Below are 21,970 nucleotides of genomic sequence, written 5' to 3'. Positions count from 1 at the left end.
TCTATTTTGCTAGTTTAAAAACTGTCTGCATTGTATAAGCCTTGACGAGGTGTAACCTTTCACAGTGGGGGAACCCCTCCTCTGGCCAGAGACACATACAGGCTATCAGAGTCCCTTCCAGTCATAAAACCTAAAAGGGGAGGGGATCCAGAACCCTGCCAAAAAATTTGAGTGGTAGTTCCGGAGGACACCTAATTTACCTGTAAGCAAGCCTTGTGGAAAAAAAAAAGTAATTTCTTGCTCAGCCTGGAGGGTGGGGGGGGGGGGGGGTTCTACTGAGGAGGCCTGTGGAACTATTTGACCCGGCATCACACATTGCCTTGTGTCCACTCTCCAAGGGAGCGCTTTCAGGCTAGGAGTGCCTCCATCTTTCTTCTTTCTGGTGGTCTCCCTCCACTCAGACGACTGATTGTTCGGTTTTTTTACTTTTTATTTACTTGAAGTTAAATGTGCATATCATAATTGTACGTCTTGCTTATTTACACCTATTTTTTTGTGTACTTTAACTCTGGAGATATTTCTCAATAAATCCTAAAAATGTATCGGCATACCTTTTTGTTTTTAAGAATTCACATGCCTGGAACAGCCCATACTACATGTAGACAATAACTGTGTGTCTGGCGAATGCAAGAGTGCCATTCTAATACTCTTTGTGGTGGCGGCTTAATTAAAACCCATGTAACAACTGCCCACCTGTGTGTCAGGTTCACATATTGGATCGCAGGCTCAGATGGGGTGCTGTGACAGTGATCACAGGTATAGCACAGGGAGAGTAACTATATTCATATATCCATTTGGCTATATGATTCGCCCTTCATTCCCATAATTTTCAGTTTTGTCTCCTTCCTTCCTTCCTTCCTTCCTTCCTTCCTTCCTTCCTTCCTTCCTTCCTTCCTTCCTTCCTTCCTTCCTTCCTTCCTTCCTTCCTTCCTTCCTTCCTTCCTTCCTTCCTTCCTTCCTTCCTTCCTTCCTTCCCAGAATATTCACAAAACTATGACAGTTATTACTGTTCAGATTAATACATGTATTCATTTTCTGTAACATACTGTGCTCACTATCATGCTCCCTATATTTGCATGGTGATTACTGTGAAGCTTTGTGTTATACTGTGATGATTAGGTTGTTATCTGTATTGTATGGTGGTCACTAGGATGCTGCTTGTATTGAGTATCTGTCACTAGAATAGTGGAGGGTGGCATTGTGGTTCCACCTACCATGTTGCATTGGCCTTGCTTACTATAATCGTGGTTAGAGCTAACAATTTGTTAACTCCGCCTACTTTTACGTTGGTCCTGACTATAATTTATTTATTCCAGCCTATGCGAGGCCACGTTCTAAATTTTTCCACAGCCACTTTAAGCTTCCAATCCACCCCTGTTGCATAACGACAGTGTATTTCAGTGATCTTTCTGCAATTGTGGATCCATGTTAATTGAGGTACCATCATCAGCACAAAGAGCAGCAGCATCACTGCCTGATACCATAGGTAAGCGATAATGGTGAGGACCCGCATCTATTTGCTTGGATTTTTGCTGTCTACTTAAGAATTAAGTTGGCCACTGCCTCTCATAATGAAAGCTGTTAAACCTCATATCCTATAGAGTCTGATGCATGGAGAGCCAGTGGATACTACAGGGCAGGTCCATAGTAGGTGCCAAAAGTCGGCGTCACACTCTCCACATTTCGGACAAAAAGTATCTGAACGGAGACCTACTTTAGAAAGTGACACTGGAGTACGGTACACTCTATGTAATACAAAATAAAATTGCTGATAACGGACACAGGGAGTAGTGTACTTAATGGAACTAAGAATTTGCACCCATTGCTCTGCAGTGAGTGTGCCCAGGTTCTGCTCCCATTTGAGTTTGAGAGGGTCGAGTAAATGCATATTCACCCTAACATTCAAGGTACTATATATGAGAGATATTTGCCCCTTAGAACCTAATGTCGTAAGCAAAGTCCTAACTGGGGCTATAGAAAGCGGGGGAGTAGACATCCCAAGCGGAGACTGTACTGCGTGTCACAGTTGAAAATAACGGAAGGCGGCTGTACTGGGAATGTCATATTCAGTGCTCAGTTGTTGAAAGGACTTAAGGCAGCCTCCCTCATACAATTGTCCCAGAGACAATACACCCCTCCTACTCCAGAATTTATCATGAGATAAGGGTACTAGTTCTGCATAGGCGGCATTGAACCAGAGAGAGGATTCACTGTCTAATCCCTGCCAATCAAATAAAGAGTGCGCATAGCACCATATCAGAAGAGCCTGACGTATCACAGGAGGAAGAGCAGAGACAGATGAGCCAGAAAGAAGATGATGTAAAGGAGAGAGAAAGGATCCCGCACACTTGGCCAAAAACCCAGGCAGAGTAGCTCCACCCTCATCCATAAGCCACCGTGAGAGTCTGGCCAGCTGAGAAGCAACATAATACATATGGAGATTAGAAAGACCCAGACCACCACCATTGGATTTAACTAGCGTTTCCAACTCGAATGCCAGAGACATTGGGTGCAGCACGTAAGCGGTTAGCTAGCGGCTTGATGGCCAAAGCAAACAGGGCTGGGGATAGAGGGCAACCCCGGCGGGTCCTCCTACCTAGGGAAAATGAAGACGTAGTAAAGCCATTGACAGAAATACGGGCTGCCGGGGAAGAATACAGCAATTGGAACCAACGTATGAAACGGGGACCAAATTCAAATTTGCGAAGTACCTCCCAAAGATACCCCCTCTCCACTGAGTCAAAGGCCTTGGAGACATCCAAGGACACCACCACGGCCTCCGACCCGGGGCATATATCTCTTTGCAAATGGTAAGAGTCTACTCATGTTCTGTATCATAGACTTCCCTCGGCATGAAACCCGTCTGGTCCCCATGAACTAACGAGGCAATTACCGCATTGAGGCGAGTGGCTAGGATTTTAACCAAAATCTTTACATCGGTGGAGAGAAGGGAGATGATCCTATAGGAGTCAGGGAGGGTAGAATCTTTACCAGGCTTATGAATGACAATAATGATGGCCTCAGCCATGGACTGTGGCAGAGAACCATATTCAAATAGGGAATTAAAAAGGTTTAGCAAATAAGGTACAAAGAAGTCACGGAACTGTTTATATACTTCCACCGGTATCACAACCAGGTGCTTTTTTGTTTGGGAAAGAGGCAATCGCTGGCTCAATCTCATCAGCTGTGAGGGGCTATTCCAAAAAATCTACTGAGTCCCCAGAGAGCTGCGGCAAATCAATATGCGAAATGTAATCGCCTAGTTGCGTGGTTGTGTAAGAGACCTTGGAGGTATATAGGGAGGAATAAAAGTTCAAGAAGGTCTCCGCAGTTGCTGGCCCAGTATGGTGCAGGGTACCCTGAGAATCACATAGTTGTAATTCCGAGGCACTTCCCCTATCCTCCCTAGCCAGAAAAGCCAGATAGTTACCTCCCACCTCAGCCTGTGAATACAGGGCATGTTTGGAGAACAGCAATCTACGCTTTGATTTGTCAAACAGCAAGTCCGACAACTCTTTGTGGGACGTAAGCCAATTTAAACGATCAGAGGGGGTTAGTCAAAATATATTGTGCCTCCAATTGGCAGCAGGACTGCCAGATGTTTTAATCCCTGCTACTCTTTTAATGAGGGAACCCAGAATAGAGGACTTAAAAGCATCATGAAGAATAGCGGGGTTTTCACAGGAGGCATTATAGGTAAGGAAGTCTCGCCACATGTCAATTAACTCCGATCCCTCTCCCATAAAGGACAGCCAGAACTGATTAAGCGTCCAGAAAACGGACATCCTGGGCAAGCGAATTGTTCAATATCAGTAACATGGGTGAATGGTCAGCTATTCCCCTAGACATATACTGGGCATCCAAGACATTGGGAACTAAATCAAGGGAGACTAGCGCCAAATTAATGCGGGAAAGCGTATGGAAAGTGGCAGAGTACTGAGCATCTTGGGGGTGACGAACCCTCCAAACATCTACCATACCCAATTCGGATATCAATTTAGCAAAAAGGGTAGGGGAAGGGGTTGTAGGGGCAAGCAGCTGGGTTTCTAAAACGGAATCAAGGACGTTATTAAGGTCTCCTATGCAGACAATTAGAGTAGAGGGAGATAACGCTACAAACAACATGACCTGGCGCAAAACCTCATTACTAAATTGGGGGAGGAATATATACAGCCAATATGTGCAGCAAAACAGTATTCACAGTGGCCCTGAGAAAAACAAAACGATTTGAGGGGTCAATCAGGCTATGCTCAAGAGGTCACCAATTTTTTAATGAGAATGGAAACACCTCTCGCATTATTAGAAAATGTAGAGTGGTTTGCCCACCCCACCCAAGGTTTCTTGAGGGCTAGCACCCGAGTACCGATAAGGTGAGTTTCGGACAGTCATGTAATATCAGCACAGTATCGTTTAACTTGGGACAACATGAGCATCCTTTTAATTTTATTATTCAGCCCCCTCACATTCCAGCCGAGTATGCGGAGTCCCTCACAAGATCCAGACATCAGACTGAATTAATATAGGAAACAGAATGGAAAGGATAAAAGGGGAAAAGTGTGTAGCGGAAAAGAGAAAAGGGCAACCTATCGGAGAAAGGAAATTGAAGCACAGAGAAGGCAGATCCAACGGACACTGAACCATCAGCATAAGAGAACACAATAGACACATAATCATTATCACATATACAAGACAGTATCCCTGACACAATATACAATAAAAAAAAATACAAAAATACGTATACACAGATACAAACAGAACCCAACTCCCCCCACCCTGTATAGCCATCCCAAATTTGGTATACTCGGAGCCCAAGAGAAGAGAAAATAAAAAGTCAAAACTTGAAAACGGGAGTAAAGGAGCAGTTAGAACCCCTAAGGCTATATCCTAGCAAGGAGCTCCTGAAAGTGGAACATACTCCCAGGTGCAGTGGGCAACAACAGAGCAATGCAAATGTACAAGAGAAATGAGGCATGCACATGCCGAGTCCCACCAGCAATAACAATAACAGTCCTGTATTAAAGGGAACACAGAGCAAAATAGGAGTACAAATGAAATGCATTAACTAAGGATAAGACCCCAGCTAGGGGCCCGGAGCCTGCGTTCCAGCCAGGTCTCCACCTCCTGAGGGGTATTAAAGAAGTGGGTGGAACCATCATGATGAATCACCCGCAGTCGAGCTGGTAAAAACATGGAGTACTGGATTTGTCTGTCTCGCAGATTCCTTTTAACTTGAAGGAACAGAGCACGCGACTTTTGCAAATAAACCACAAAGTCAAGGTAGACCCAAGACAGTATGATTCTCAAATTTCAGCGGCCCTGCACTCTGGCTAGACGCAAGATAGCGTCACGGTCCTTATAGTGGAGGAGACGTGCAATGAACGTGCGTGCAGGTGCACCTGGAGGAGGGGCCTGAAACGGAAGGCAGTTAACTCCCTCCACCGCGAAAATGGAGGCTAAAGTCATCAGGGCGAAATAGGTGGAGGAGCCAGTCATCTAGGAACTTTTCAGGATTAGATCCTTCCGCCCTCTCAGGAAGCCCCACAAATCTTATGTTGTTTCTTCTGAGCCTACCCTCCATATCAGATAGCTTTGCTTTCACAGTTGTCATTTGCGAGGACAAGTCAGTACCTGCAGCCTTAAGAGGGTTAATGAGATCCTCCATGTCGGATATGTGGTGCTCCGCTTCTCCCACCCTCTCACGCATTTTTTGCATATCATGCCGGATAAGTGAAATATCCGCCTGGACCTGCCCGATTTTATCCGTGACTCCCTGCTCCAACGCCATTATCGCTTTTAGTATTTGCTGCGTCGATTGTAGAGTGTCCACTGCGGGGGGGATCCCCCAAGGGTTGTGAGGGTGAAGGAGGACTGGCTGCCTGTCGGGAAGTAGAAGAGGTGGCCTGGGAAGACCGAGCACATTTTTCTAATTTCGCTGCAGCACCAGTTGCATGTCCTGTTTTCACCATACTTGAGGGTTGGGGAGTGATTACAGCCCCCAATACGTGTAGTAATAAATGCGACAGAACCAGTAGAATTACTCCAGAAAGGGCACGTACTTGCAGGGAGGGAAGAGAACACAGTTCCCAATACTTGTAGTAATAGATGCAGTAGAGTTAGTATAATTACTCCAGAAAGGGCACGTATATGCAGGGAGGTGAGAAAGCACAGACCCCAAAACCTGTGGTAATAAATGCAGTAGAGCCATTATAATTACTCCAGAAAAGGCACGTACTTGCACAGCTCCCAACGCTTGTAGGTATAAAAGCAGCAGAGCAAGTACAATTTATTTGAGTGTCACAGATACACAGTTGGCAAAGCTCAATAGGGAGAGCACATTGGAGGGTGTGAAGAGAACAGATCCTCAGCATAGAATACTGTGAGGCAAGAGGAGGACACAGCCAACCCAGTCCCCACACAGTGAGCCGCTCAATGACTGCTGTGCATACAGGCAGGGCCAGCAACGCACCAGAGCACCCCCTGCAATATACAGCCGCTCCCTCGCTCACCGCTGCAGCTCACCTGACAGATAATTAAAGTCAGAGCCAGGTCAGGTAGTCCAGCGGCAGCAGGCTCAGGACAGCGGGAGGAGCGCCGGCGGTGGATCATGGGGTCAGGCAGGAAAGACCAGCGGCAGCGTGCAGGACGCGCTGCACAGCAGGAGATCAGCGGCAGCAGGCACAGGGCGGACGTGCGCACCAAGTCAGCGGGAGGAGCGGTCCAACGCCCAGAGCAACACACAGCACGGCACCGAGATGGTAGGCGGCGGGGAGCAGGATCAGCCAGGTCGGAGTGGGAACAGCCAGGAGCACTATACAGCAGCAGCGGGGTACTTCCGGTCCGGAGCTGCAGCAGGGCCACGCCGGTCTGAGTGGAAAACGGCCCAGGCAGCAAGAATAGGTAGGTCTTTCGTCCCAAAAGGCTATGTAGGTGGGCACAGCAATAGGCACAACGACTAAGCCTGGGAGACAGGATAAAGAGCAGGATAGATGGCGGAGCTCACAGATCCATCTGCCTACACCATGCTCGGCCAAGCCACGCCCCCCCAGTGGACTCTATTAAAGATTATGGGGTATATGCAATTCACGGCGAATCGCGGCAAATTATCGCCGTTTTTAAATTCGACACAATTCGACAGGTGAATTCCGGCAGGTGGTTGCTGGAATTCACCATATTCAATGCAAAACGGATTCGACAGACCCGCGGGCGAAAATCGTCCGATTTGGCGGATTTTGCCGCGATTTTAAAAAACGGGAAAAAACGGGAAAAACCCGGAAAAAAAAATGGCGTGGGGTCCCCCCTCCAAAGCATAACCAGCCTCGGGCTCTTCGAGCTGGTCCTGGTTCTAAAAATGCGGGGGAAAAATTGACAGGGGATCCCCCGTATTTTTAAAACCAGCACCGGGCTCTGCGCCTGGTGCTGGTGACAAAAATACGGGGGACAAAACGAGCAGGGGTCCCCCGTATTTTTCACACCAGCATCGGGCTCCACTATCTGGACAGATAATGCCACAGCCGGGGGTCACTTTTATGCCGTGCCCTGCGGCCGTGGCATTAAATATCCAACTAGTCACCCCTGGCCGGGGTACCCTGGGGGAGTGGGGACCCCTACAATCAAGGGGTCCCCCCCCCAGCCACCCAAGGGCCAGGGGTGAAGCCCGAGGCTGTCCCCCCCCCCATCCAATGGGCTGCGGATGGGGGGGCTGATAGCCTTTTGTGATAATAAAAAGATATTGTTTTTTCCAGTAGTACTACAAGTCCCAGCAAGCCTCCCCCGCAAGCTGGTACTTGGAGAACCACAAGTACCAGCATGCGGGAGAAAAACGGGCCCGCTGGTACCTGTAGTACTACTGGAAAAAAAATACCCAAATAAAAACAGTACACAGACACCTTGATAGTAAAACTTTATTACACACTACCGACACACACATACTTACCTATGTTGACACGCCGACGATCCAAAGGGTACCTGTGAAAAAATTATACTCACCTTCCAGCGTCCAGAGGTACATCCACGTCCAGATATAAATCCACGTACTTGTTAAAAAAACAAACCGAACACCCGCTCCATACCGGACTATAAAAGGGGTCCCATGCTTTCACATCAGACCCCTTTCTCCCGAATGCCGGGACATCACGTGACTCCTGTCACTGAAGTCCCTTCAGCCAATCAGGAAGCGCTACTTCCGTGGCGCTCACCTGATTGGCTGTGCGCTGTCTGTGCTGTGACAGCGCATCGCAAAGCCGCTCCATTAGTTTCAATGGTGGGAACTTAGCGGCTAGCGGTGGGGTTACCCGCGGTTGGCCGCTGACCGGCGGGTGACCTCACCGCTAGCCGCTAAGTTCCCACCATTGAATAAAATGGACGGGGCTGTGCGATGCGCTGTCTGAGTTCAGACAGCGCACAGCCAATCAGGTGAGCGCAACGAAGTTGCGCTTCCTGATTGGCTTTAGAGACCTTTGTGTGACAGCTGTCACTGACAGGTCTCATTCGTGGAAAGGGGTCTCATGTGTCAGCATGGGACCCCTTTCAGTCCGGTGGCCCGTGTGTTCGTTTTCTTTTTTTGCCAAGTACGTGGATTTATCTCTGGACCATGGCTGAGGTGAGTATATTGATCTTTTATTTTCAGGTATCCGTGGATTCTACATGGAGAAGAGGACCGATGTCGGCGTGTGAACATAGGTAAGTATGTGTGTGTCGACGTATGAAATAAAGTTTTACTGTCACGGTGTGTGTGTCCTGTTTTTATTTGGGTATTTTTCCCCCAGTAGTACTACAGGTACCAGCGGGCCCGTTTTTCTCCCGCATGCTGGTACTTGTGGTTCTCCAAGTACCAGCTTGCGGGGGAGGCTTGCTGGGACTTGTAGTACTGCTGGAAAAAACAATATTCTTTTCATTATCACAAAAGGCTATCAGCCCCCCCATCCGCAGCCCATTGGATGGGGGGGGACAGCCTCGGGCTTCACCCCTGGCCCTTGGGTGGCTGGGGGGGGGACCCCTTGATTGAAGGGGTCCCCACTCCCCCAGGGTACCCCGGCCAGGGGTGACTAGTTGGATATTTAATGCCACGGCCGCAGGGCACGGCATAAAAGTGACCCCCAGCTGTGGCATTATCTGTCCAGCTAGTGGAGCCCGATGCTGGTGTGAAAAATACGGGGGACCCCTGCTCGTTTTGTCCCCCGTATTTTTTGCACCAGCACCAGGCGCAGAGCCCGGTGCTGGTTTTAAAAATACGGGGGATCCCCTGTCAATTTTTTCCCCGCATTTTTAGAACCAGGACCAGCTCGAAGAGCCCGAGGCTGGTTATGCTTTGGAGGGGGGACCCCACGCCATTTTTTTTAAAGGATTTTACCGTTCCAGCAATAAAAAAAAAATAAAAAAAAATAATATTTTAAAAAATATATAAATAATGTTTGTGCCTCCAAAAAAAAAAAAAAAGTACCTAATCCCTTCTAATATAAATAGATTTCTTTTTCATCCACTAGGGGTCACTGGAGTACTCTTGGGATATGGACGGCGTAGCAGAACAAAGGCACTGAATATTTAAATTTAGAACTCTCCACCCCTCCATATCCCAGAGTACCTCAGTGTACGACCTCAGTGTTTTTTCTGTGCTCAAAGCACTAACATCGGCTTGTGGGATTCCCACACTTGGTGGAAGATTTTTTTTTTTTAATTTTTCATTTTTACACTTAGCACATCCCTTCCCAGTTTCTGGAAAAACATGGGTCCGGGATGGTGCCGCTGCAAGGCAGCGCATGGCGTGTCGGTCCTCACAAAGAGCACCCTCACAGCCACAGGCAGCCCACTGTCTCCTGCAACAGCTGGACGGAGCTTACAGATAGAAGCCCCGTCACAGCCATGATCTGAGCAGCTGGACGGAGCTTACAGATAGAAGCCCGTCGCAGCCAGGAAGAAGTTATCAAAGAGCTGGACGGAGCTTACAGAAAGAAGCCCCGTCACAGCCAGGAAGAAGTTATCAAAGAGCTGGACGGAGCTTACAGAAAGAAGCCCCGTCACAGCCATGATGAAGTGATCAAGAAGCTGGACGGAGCTTACAGATAGAAGCCCCGTCGCAGCTATGACTGGAGAAAAGGTATGTGGGGAAACGGGGCGGTCAGCGCAGGCTGCCGCCCCGCTGTGGGGGGTCCGTTCGGTGCGCCGCTCACTACCGCTCACTGCCACTTACCCAGCCGCTCCGTCCAGCGCCGTCAGCGCTGTATGTCTCCGTCTGCCGCTCCGTTCTCCCGGCCCCAGGCGCTCCGTCCTTCCGGCCCAGGCGCTCCGTCCTGCCAGACGCTCCGTCAAGTGCAGCGCCCAGAGGCGCAGCGTCCACAGGGGGAGACCAGCGACAGCTACGGCGCCCCGTCCAGCCGCCCGTCAGCGCTGTATTGAAGGTGCAGCGCCCACAGGGGGAGACCCGCCGCAACTCGCCTAGCGACAGCTACGGCGCCCCGTTCAGCCGCCCTCCGCTATTTTAAAATGTATCTCTTGCCTCCATGCAAGGAGCTTCCCGGCTACAGGGAGTACAGAGAGGGGGGGGGGGGGGGAACCTGGCTGATTACAGCGCGGCTGCAAAGGGGAAATAGCAGGCTGCCATATAGGAATGTTAATACAAAATTCACTGCAGGCAGTGTTTATATTAACTGGAAGGCTAACTGAAGGCATGTATTGTAAACTGCATGTGTTTTACTGTATACTAGACCTGTGATTATCACTGTATAATAGGCTATTAAGCCTATATTAACACTGCAGCAGGTATTGTAAATGTCCTGTGATTTTCAGTGTAAGCATGGCATGGGGGCCATTTTAATCATTCCTGTTTCTTCCAGTTAATAATTCCAGAACATTCCTGCCATACACCTCTACTCCACACGGAGGCGCAGGGGTGTTAGTGGGAATTTTTGTTCAGGTTTCACAATTAGCCATGTAAACTGTATTTCGACATAAATATATAGATATATATATTACACACCTTAAGTATTGTGCAGGTGTCTGCCCTTTGCCTATTGTGTTGTCTGTATGTATAAGGAGTAAGGCTCCAACACAGACTAAAAACAAGGTTTACTACAATAAATGACCAGTGGGTCAATGTCTCAAATTTACAGAGACTAAGGAGACTTACATCTAATCCGTCGAATTTAATAAACGACAGATCTTCAATGAGTTTCTTATTTAGAATATCTGACTAACATTTAAGTCTATTTACCCGTTTCCACATCTAAATGGGAGAATCCGCCATTGGTGAATTCATCTGTGCAAACATTATAAAGACCCAAGATACATTTGGGTCACTAGGCGCTCTAGGTATGGGAACAATGAATGGTAGATTTATTGTTAATAAGAAGCTGCAGAGTATCTCTGTAAAGCTTCTGCTGACGTCTGTTACCTCGATTCTCACTTTTTATCGTCGCTAGTTTCAGCACGACAAGGCCAGAAGTTGTTTGGTACTATATTTGATATTCAGGGGAATCCTGGTCATTCCCAGACCTATGGTAAGCATTGGCAATTCAAAATGACTCCGTTCGACAGGAGCGGTAAGATCGGAGTCTCCGAAGTTACTCCGCCAGCTCTAGTGGAGGAGTCTCAGACTTTCCAAAGGTCCAGCTTCCTTTTGGGTGTTAATTTAACTGGTCTTATCATTTAATACACGATGACAAATTCTATGTCAGACCTCACAGCAATAACTACTCGTGAGAAGGGTACATTAGACCAGCAGTCAGATAGGGGGGGGTTTGGCCAACCATAAATTGCCGGTATCAAAACGGAAATACTTTGGTCCGGTGTTTTAAGTCTTTAGACTTCAGTCTTTTCAAGGCTGTGGTACAAAAACAGTCACGACTTGTAACGCCAGGGCGCTAAAGTCAACAAGCCAGCGGCTTGACGGCCTCTTAGGCCTTCTCGAATTTCCAATTGTGGAAGCGCGCCTTTACACGTTACATTTGCCGGGTTACCAGACATCCACTCATGTATGTATCCACTATTTAAAGGACAAGACTGCCTCTGTCGGACGCAATTAGGCGTTTTGGCAGGTTGGAATTCAGTCTCTGCTGGTTTTTCAGCTGTTTTTATTTCCAGGCCTGGTACACCAACAGAGTCAGGGTTACTTATTCCCCTCTGTTTGGGGTACAAAAGCCGGAGGGCTCCTTCGCAGTCTCAATCAGCAAGTCACTTACTGCAGTTTGAAAATGGATTTTCTGCGGTTAGTATTTGCATATTTGGAGCCACAAAATTGCATAATTGCACTTGATCTTCACAATGCGTATTTACCCATTCCGGTTTGGTCACTGCATCACAGGTTCTAGCGTTTGCAAAACGCCACAACCATTAACCATTTCAGGTTCTACCATTTGGCTTCTTGTCAACATCTCGGGTATTTACCAAGTGATGTTGGTGAGGATAGCTCATCTCAGAGCCCTGCCAGTGACAATCGTTCCATACTTAGACGATCTGCTCATAAGAACTCTGTCTCAACAGAGTTCCTCTAACTTGCGCTACTAATGTATACTGCGGTGGCAGGTCAAGTTCAAAAACAATCGCATCTAATTCCGTCTGAACGACGTCAATTCCTAGGTAAGATTATAAATACGGTAAATCAAAGACATTTACCTACTACACCAGCAAGAACAAATATACCATCTAGTAATTAGTGCAAAAGCCACGCACACTAGAGGTACATTGGTGTATTCGTGTTAGGAATAAGGATGTGTTTTCAAAGCGCTTTAGTTCGCCGGGCTTCACTCGCGTTTCCCACAGAGGGGCGAGGGTGTATATACTCTGGACGAGAGTCTCAGAGGTTCAGGAGTTGTAGTTAAAAAAGATCAGCGACAGGGGTTCTAAAACGGATCACGACAGATTGCTGTCGATAAATGTCCTGGAACTCCGTGCAATTTACAATGCACTACATACTTCGCTTTCAGTCTGACCAAGTGCAGTCAGACAACGCAACGGGAGTTGCATACACAACAACCAGAGAGGACCAAGAAGCCGCATGGCAATGCGGCAGGTAGCTCGAATCCTCAATTGCCCAGAACACCATTATGTGAGGTTGTCGACGGGGTTCATTCCGCAAATGGACATCTGTTAGACAGATGATCTCACCCGTCGGGATTTATATCCTGAAAACTGGGCATTAAATCCAGAGGTGTTTCATATGTGAATCCACAGGTGGGGTTACTCTCAGGTATACATGAGGGCATCTCGCCACAATTACAAACGCTCAGTATGTGTACAGAACGACAGATCACAAGGGCAGTGGCGGTGGAGGTTCTCACATTCGTGTGGTCATACAGCCTCGTGTATCTGGCTCCACCATTTTCCGCTGCTCTCTCCGTTGCTAAAACGGATCATAAGACAGTTCGTCACAGTCATACTAGTGATATCTCATGGGTTTCGGAGAGCTTGCTTCTCGAATCTCCAAGGAATACTTGCACACGATTTTGGCCCGCTCATAATACGTCCAACCTGTTACAACAGGGACCGTTCTTTTACCCTTATTTACCTATGTACCGCGGCTGCGGTTGACGGGGTGGGGGTTCAGACCGCCCTCTTAAGAAAAGAAATAGGGCATTACAGTATCGGTTATACCAACCATGTTACGAGCTAGGAAGCCGCTTACGGCAGCTCATTATTACAAAATTTGGTGTGCCTATATAGGTGGGTGTGAAGCTCGGAAGTTTCCGACATCATCTTTAAAGTTACCCGTATTCTGTTATTTTACAGACGGGGTGGGATGGAGAACTGAGTTTATCTGCACTGAGGGTGCAGGTATCTGTGTGGTCAAGTTATTTTCAAAGACGCTTGACTCTATTGCGTCGGTACACACCTTTTCTACAAGGTGTCATCAAATGCAGCCTCCATTTATCCCACCTACAGCGCCATGCGACTTGAGGCTGGGTTCAGATTTCTCTATCGTCCTAGTGGATGCTGGGGTTCCTGAAAGGACCATGGGGAATAGCGGCTCCGCAGGAGACAGGGCACAAAAAGTAAAGCTTTAGGATCAGGTGGTGTGCACTGGCTCCTCCCCCTATGACCCTCCTCCAAGCCTCAGTTAGATTTTTGTGCCCGGCCGAGAAGGGTGCAATCTAGGTGGCTCTCCTAAAGAGCTGCTTAGAAAAGTTTAGCTTAGGTTTTTTATTTTACAGTGAGTCCTGCTGGCAACAGGATCACTGCAACGAGGGACTTAGGGGAGAAGAAGTGAACTCACCTGCGTGCAGGATGGTTTGGCTTCTTGGCTACTGGACATTAGCTCCAGAGGGACGATCACAGGTACAGCCTGGATGGTCACCGGAGCCTCGCCGCCGGCCCCCTTGCAGATGCTGAAACAAGAAGAGGTCCAGAATCGGCGGCAGATGACTCCTCAGTCTTCTTAAGGTAGCGCACAGCACTGCAGCTGTGCGCCATTTTCCTCTCAGCACACTTCACACGGCAGTCACTGAGGGTGCAGGGCGCTGGGAGGGGGGCGCCCTGGGAGGCAAATGAAAACCTTTTTTGGCTAAAAATACCTCACATATAGCCTCCGGGGGCTATATGGAGATATTTAACCCCTGCCAGAATCCGTTAAGAGCGGGAGACGAGGCCGCCGAAAAAGGGGCGGGGCCTATCTCCTCAGCACACAGCGCCATTTTCCCTCACAGAAAGGCTGGAGGGAAGGCTCCCAGGCTCTCCCCTGCACTGCACTACAGAAACAGGGTTAAAACAGAGAGGGGGGGCACTAATTTGGCGTTAGAAATATATAAAAAAGATGCTATAAGGGAAAACACTTATATAAGGTTGTCCCTATATAATTATAGCGTTTTTGGTGTGTGCTGGCAAACTCTCCCTCTGTCTCTCCAAAGGGCTAGTAGGTCCTGTCCTCTATCAGAGCATTCCCTGTGTGTGTGCTGTGTGTCGGTACGTGTGTGTCGACATGTATGAGGACGATGTTGGTGAGGAGGCGGAGCAATTGCCTGTAATGGTGATGTCACTCTCTAGGGAGTCGACACCGGAATGGATGGCTTATTTAGGGAATTACGTGATAATGTCAACACGCGCCAAGGTCGGTTGACGACATGAGACGGCCGACAAACAATTAGTACCGGTCCAGACGTCTCAAAAACACCGTCAGGGGTTTTAAAACGCCCGTTTACTTTAGTCGGTCGACACAGACACAGACAGGGACACTGAATCCAGTGTCGACGGTGAATAAACAAACGTATTCCTTATTAGGGCCACACGTTAAGGGCAATGAAGGAGGTGTTACATATTTCTGATACTACAAGTACCACAAAAGAGGGTATTATGTGGGATGTGAAAAAACTACCGTAGTTTTTCCTGAATCAGATAAATTAAATGAAGTGTGTGATGATGCGTGGGTTCCCCCCGATAGAAAATATGGGCGGTATACCCTTTCCCGCCAGAAGTTAGGGCGCGTTGGGAAACACCCCTTAGGGTGGATAAGGCGCTCACACGCTTATCAGAACAAGTGGCGGTACCGTCTATAGATAGGGCCGTCCTCAAGGAGCCAGCTGACAGGAGGCTGGAAAAATATCATAAAAAGTATATACACACATACTGGTGTTATACTGCGACCAGCGATCGCCTCAGCCTGGATGTGCAGAGCTGGGGTGGCTTGGTCGGATTCCCTGACTAAAAATATTGATACCCTTGACAGGGACAGTATTTTATTGACTATAGAGCATTTAAAGGATGTATTTCTATATATGCGAGATGCACAGAGGGATATTTGCACTCTGGCATCAAGAGTAAGTGCGATGTCCATATCTGCCAGAAGATGTTTATGGACACGACAGTGGTCAGGTGATGCAGATTCCAAACGGCACAAAGGTGTATTGCCGTATAAAGGAAGAGGAGTTATTTGGGGTCGGTCCATCGGACCTGGTGGCCACGGCAACTGCTGGAAAATCCACCGTTTTTACCCTAAGTCACATCTCTGCAGAAAAAGACACCGTCTTTTCAGCTTCAGTCCTTTCGTCCCTATAAGAGTCATATCTGCCCAGGGATAGAGGAAAGGGAAGAAGACTGCAGCAGGCAGCCCATTCCCAGGAACAGAAGCGTTCCACCGCTTCTGACAAGCTCTCAGCATGACGCTGAGACCGTACAGGACCCCTGGATCCTACAAGTAGTATCCCAGGGGTACAGTTTGGAATGTCGAGACGTTTCCCCTGCGCAGGCTCCTGAAGTCTGCTTTACCAAGGTCTCCCTCCGACAAGGAGGCAGTATGGGAAAAAATTCACGAGCTGTATTCCCAGCAGGTGATAATTAAATTACCCCTCCTACAACAAGAAAAGGGGTATTATTCCACACTATATTGTGGTACTGAAGCCAGAAGGCTAGGTGAGACCTATTCTAAATCTAAAAAAATTTGAACACTTACAAAGGTTCAAATCAAGATGGAGTCACTCAGAGCAGTGATAACGAACCGGGAAGAAGGGGACTATCTGGTGTCCCGAGACATCAGGGATGCTTACCTCCATGTCCCAAATTTGCCCTTATCACTAAGGGTACCTCAGGTTCGTGGTACAGAACTGTCACTATCAGTTTCAGACGCTGCCGTTTGAATTGTCTACGGCACCCCGGGTCTTTACCAAGGTAATGGCCGAAATGATGGTTCTTCTTCGAAGAAAAGGCGTCTTAATTATCCCTTACTTGGACGATCTCCTGATAAGGGCAAAGTCCAGGGAACAGTTGGAGGTCGGAGTAGCACTATCTCGGATACTGTTACAACAGCAGGGGTGGATTCTAAATATTCCAAAATCGCAGCTGATCCCGACAACAAGTCTCCTGTGCTTAGGGATGATTCTGGACACAGTCCAGAAAAAGGTGTTTCTCCCGGAAGAGAAAGCCAGGGAGTTATCCGAGCTAGTCAGGAACCTCCTAAAATCAATGCATCATTGCACAAGGGCCATGGTAAAAAAATGGTGACTTCCTTCGAAGCAATTCCAGTCGGCAGATTTCATGCAAGAACTTTTCAGTGGGATCTGCTGGACAAATGGTCCGGATCGCATCTTCAGATGCATCAGCGGATAACCCTATATCCAAGGACAAGGGTGTCTCTCCTGTGGTGGTTACAGAGTGCTCATCTTCTAGAGGGCCGCAGATTCGGCATTCAGTTTTGGATGTTGGTGACCACGGAGGCCAGCCCGAGAGGCTGGGGAGCAGTCACACAAGGAAAAAATTTCCAGGGAGTGTGATCAAGTCTGGAGATTTTTCTCCACATAAATATAGCTAAGGGTAAATTTATAATGCTCTAAGCTTAGCAAGACCTCTGCTTCAAGGTCAGCCGGTATTGATCCAGTGGGATAAAACATCACGGCAGTCGCCCACGTAAATAGACAGGGCGGCACAAGAAGCAGGAGGGCAGTGGCAAAAACTGCAAGGACTTTTCGCTGGGCGGAAAATCATGTGATAGCACTGTCAGCAGTGTTTCATTCCGGGAATGGAAACTGGGAAGCAGACTTCCTCAGTAGGCACGACCTCCACCCGGCAGAGTGGGAACTTCATGGGGAAGTTTTCCACATAATTGTAAACCGTTGGGAATTACCAAAGGTGGACATGATGGCGTCCCGTCTGAACAAAAAACGGGACAGGTATTGCGCCAGGTTAAGAGACCCTCAGGCAATAGCTGTGGACGTTCTGGTAACACCGTGGGTGTACCAGTCGGTGTATGTGTTCCATCCTCTGCTTTTCATACCTAAGGTACTGAGAATTATAAGATGTAGAGGAGTAAGAACTATACTCATGGCTCCGGATTGGCCAAGAAGGACTTGGTACCCGGAACTTCAAGAGATGCTCACAGAGGACTTATGGCCTCTGCCGCTAAGAAGGGACTTGTTTCAGCAAGTACCATGTCTGTTCCAAGACTTACCGCAGCTGCGTTTGACGGCAGGGCGGTGGAACGCCGGATCCTAAGGGAAAAGGCATTCAGGAAGAGGTCATTCCTACCCTGGTCAAAGCCAGAAAGGAGGTGACCGCACAACATTATCACCACATGTGGCGAAAATATGTTGCGTGGTGTGAGGCCAGGAAGGCCCCACGAAGAAATTTCAACTCGGTCGATTCCTGCATTTCTTGCAAACAGGAGTGTCTATGGGCCTCAAATTGGGGTCCATTAAGGTTCAAATTTCGGCCCTGTCGATTTTTCTTCCAGAAAGAATTGGCTTCAGTTCCTGAAGTCCAGAAGTTTGTCAAGGGAGTATTGCATATACAACCCCCTTTTGTGCCTCCAGTGGCACTGTGGGATCTCAACGTAGTTCTGGGATTCCTCAAAACACATTGGTTTAAAACCAGTCATTGGACCTGGCCTGGACCAGGCGAGTGTCAAATTGGTGGTTTTTTTCTCAAAAAAGCCCATATCTGTTTGTCCATTCGGACAGGGCAGAACTGCGGACTCGTCCCCAGTTCTCTCCCTAAGGTGGTGTCAGTGTTTCACCTGAACCAGCTTATTGTGGTGTCTTGCGCCTACTAGGGACTTGGAGGACTCCAAGTTGCTAGATGTGGTCAGGGCCCTGAAAATATAGGTTCCAGGACGGCTGGAGTCAGGAAAACTGACTTGCTGTTATCCTGTATGCACCCAACAAACTGGGTGCTCTTGCTTTTAAGCAGACTTTTGCTAGTTGGATGTGTAATACAATTCAGCTTGCACATTCTGTGGCAGGCCTGCCACAGCCAAAATATGTAAATGCCCATTCCACAAGGAAGGTGGGCTCATCTTGGGCGGCTGCCCGAGGGGTCTCGGCTTTACAACTTTGCCGAGCGGCTATTTAGTCAGGGGCAAACACGTTTGTAAAATCCTACAAATTTGATACCCTGGCTAAGGAGGACCTGGAGTTCTCTCATTCGGTGCTGCAGAGTCATCTGCACTCTCCCGCCCGTTTGGGAGCTTTGGTATAATCCCCATGGTCCTTTCAGGAACCCCAGCATCCACTAGGACGATAGAGAAAATAAGAATTTACTTACCGATAATTCTATTTCTCGGAGTCCGTAGTGGATGCTGGGCGCCCATCCCAAGTGCGGATTATCTGCATTACTTGTACATAGTTACAAAAATCGGGTTATTATTGTTGTGAGCCATCCTTTCAGAGGCTCCGCTGTTATCATACTGTTAACTGGGTTCAGATCACAGGTTGTACAGTGTGATTGGTGTGACTGGTATGAGTCTTACCCGGGATTCATAAATCCTTCCTTATTGTGTACGCTCGTCCGGGCACAGTGCCTAACTGAGGCTTGGAGGAGGGTCATAGGGGGAGGAGCCAGTGCACACCACCTGATCCTAAAGCTTTACTTTTTGTGCCCTGTCTCCTGCGGAGCCGCTATTCCCCATGGTCCTTTCAGGAACCCCAGCATCCACTACGGACTCCGAGAAATAGAATTATCGGTAAGTAAATTCTTATTTTCTTACAGTTTTCATATTTTGAACCCTTACAACAAATGGGGATTAAGTTTCTCACTTGGAAAACGTTTTCTTCTAGCCTTAGCTTCGGCAAGGGTTTTGTTTTCATATTTGGGTGCCTTGTATTCCAAGCCACCGTATTTGAGTTTTCTCATGACAAAGCAGAACTTCGGACGAATTCCGATTTCTTATTCTTCACATCAATATACCAATAGTGGTTCCTGTGTTGACAGCACATTCTAGAATTCTGAATGTAGTACACGCATTACGCGTCTATATGTCCCGAACGTCTACAGTACGTAATACGGATACGTTGTTTGTTCTCTATGATGCGGCCAACTGGGGTTAGCCAGTTTCTCAGCAGACATTATCCAGTTGGATAAAAATGACTACAAGTCAGGCTTACTTTAAGGCTAAGTTACAGTCGCCTTCGTCAGTAATAGCTCATTCCACAGGTTCTGTGGGAATGTCAGAACCAGCGGGTCGTGGAGCGTCTACGACGCGGCTACATAGCCTTCAGTGCACCACGTTTGTGCACGTTTACATGTTATGAATGGTTGCGGCATCAGCATCTAGCTTTGGCTGCCTACTGTTACAAGTGTCAAACAGCTCTCCCGCCCACGAGGGAAGCTTTGGTACGTCCCAAGAGTACTCCAGTGACCCCTAGTGGATGAAAAAGAAAATAGGATTTTGGTACTTACCAGATAAATCCTTTTCTTTGAATCCATAGGGGGCACTGGACGCCCACCCAGAGCAGTTTTACCTGGGTTGTTTTAAGCTCGGAGGAGCTTATGGTAACACATTTTACCTGTTTGTATTAAGCTCAAAGGAGCTTATGGTAACACTTTTTCACCGATTGGTTCAAATTATAAAGGTCTATCGGTTATGCTGTCAACTGTTTAGTTGACAGTAACGTTATGGGTCAACTTTGTTGTTGTCCGTTATATTATAGGAATTCTCCATTGTCAACCTCTCTATAGTAGTTCGCTCAGTAAAAACACTGAGGTCGTACACTGAGGTACTCTGGGATATGGAGGGGTGGAGAGTTCTAAATTTAAATATTCAGTGCCTTTGTTCTGCTACGCCGTCCATATCCCAAGAGTACTCCAGTGCCCCCTATGGATTCAAAGAAAAGGATTTACCTGGTAAGTACCAAAATCCTATTATGCTATTCCTAAAAAAAAAAACACCAAAAAAAAACATGTTTAATTTTTTTTTTATTGTTTTCACCCTCCAAAGTGTGGCGGATTGAAAATGACGAATTTGCTGTCTAAAAGCACTGCTGTCGAATTTCCAAACTTGAATTGAATATGCTTTGGTCGAATTGCAGCACTTGTATCATTGCAGAAAAGTCGAATTTGCAAAAATTCGAATTTCAAAAAGTCGAATTTTGAAAGTCCGTTTTTTGGTCGGAAAGCACTGAATTGCATAGGCAAATTTTTTTTTTGGGCGAAAATGACCCGAAATTCGACAATTTCGGGAATTCGACCGCAATTGCATATACCCCTATTTCTTCATCTAACGGCATCTCAGTGGCATTCATCATCATGTGTTTTCAGCCACCTTAGTAGTTGTTCCTATAGTTCAGTGTAAGAAACAGCTGTGGGGTGTTTTTTATTTATTTTTTAATTCATATAAGATAAAGCTCCAAAATAGGAAAATGAAGAAATGTGTGGTCATCATAGAAATAAATATGCTTTTTTGTATTTTAATGTGTGAGACCAGTGGGATAAGCAGATACCCATTTGTCATGGTTCAACATCAATATTTGGAAAGTTTAAGTTTTGACGCTTGTTATATTTGTGGTTATTTATTAACAGTCTGTTACAAATAGATGAATTCATTGGGATATTGAAGGAGGGGCCCAGGCATGGGTTAATATACATTTTACTGTAAATGCGTTTGTCTACTGTTGGTGCTTTCCTCATAGGATATACCAAATGGTAAATGCAGCTGAGCCTGATACTACCAGTTGTGTAACAAAAATGCCATGCCGTAATTTTGTTTTGATTAAATGCCACATTCAAAGCTGTACTGAGCATTCAGGTCAGCATTCATTGTCCTCTGTGGTGAGTGTAACCCAAAGGTACTTTTCATAATTGTAACATACTAGAGTGAAGCAGATTAAGTAATTGCATTTTTACTGTACGTCTTTTCAATTTGCATTTTACTCCCCTTTACTGAAACTATAAAGGACATTTTTTTTTAATTTCCTTGTGTTTTTTTTTTTTTTTTTTAAAGCTTTAAAAACATCTCCTGTAAAGTTGGAAGAAAAAGATGAAATTGAAGAATGCACCGACATTACTGCAGAGAATATACCAGAGAAAAGTGAGATTACACTTAATACACACAGCAATTAGTTTAGGATTTGCTAATATATGTTAAAGGGTGCCGCACGCTGGCGCCGCCATGTCGGAGCCTGGAGCCGGCCCTGTCCTGTAGCCTGCTGTGCTGTCCTCCCGTACATGAGCTGCGCGCGCTATGCGGCGCCGGTGTCTGATGTCAGACCCTGGCTCCGACAGCGGCGCGCACATCATCACTCCCCCTCCCTCGGCACAGCAGGTACTGGGGTCATTTATCTTT

At 47.2% G+C, this 21,970-nt stretch overlaps 1 protein-coding gene across 2 annotated transcripts in view; it reads left to right on the top strand.

Moving 5' to 3' along the window:
* LIG1 (DNA ligase 1) overlaps positions 1 to 21,970 on the top strand; it is a 359,710-nt gene that overhangs the window by 140,028 nt on the left and 197,712 nt on the right. Inside the window, exon 7 of one of the 2 annotated variants that reach the window (XM_063942665.1) lies at positions 21,629 to 21,715. The exons of the other annotated variant lie outside the window; for it this stretch is intronic. Coding sequence (XP_063798735.1) covers positions 21,629 to 21,715 — 87 coding nt within the window. The remainder of the gene's footprint in view (positions 1 to 21,628; positions 21,716 to 21,970) is intronic. 2 annotated transcript variants of the gene reach the window in all.

The sequence above is a fragment of the Pseudophryne corroboree genome, chromosome 10 (assembly GCF_028390025.1).
Source record: "Pseudophryne corroboree isolate aPseCor3 chromosome 10, aPseCor3.hap2, whole genome shotgun sequence".
NCBI lineage: Eukaryota > Metazoa > Chordata > Amphibia > Anura > Myobatrachidae > Pseudophryne > Pseudophryne corroboree.
The sequence above is the reverse complement of the archived record's forward strand: the minus strand, read 5'-3'. Positions and strand labels throughout refer to the sequence as shown.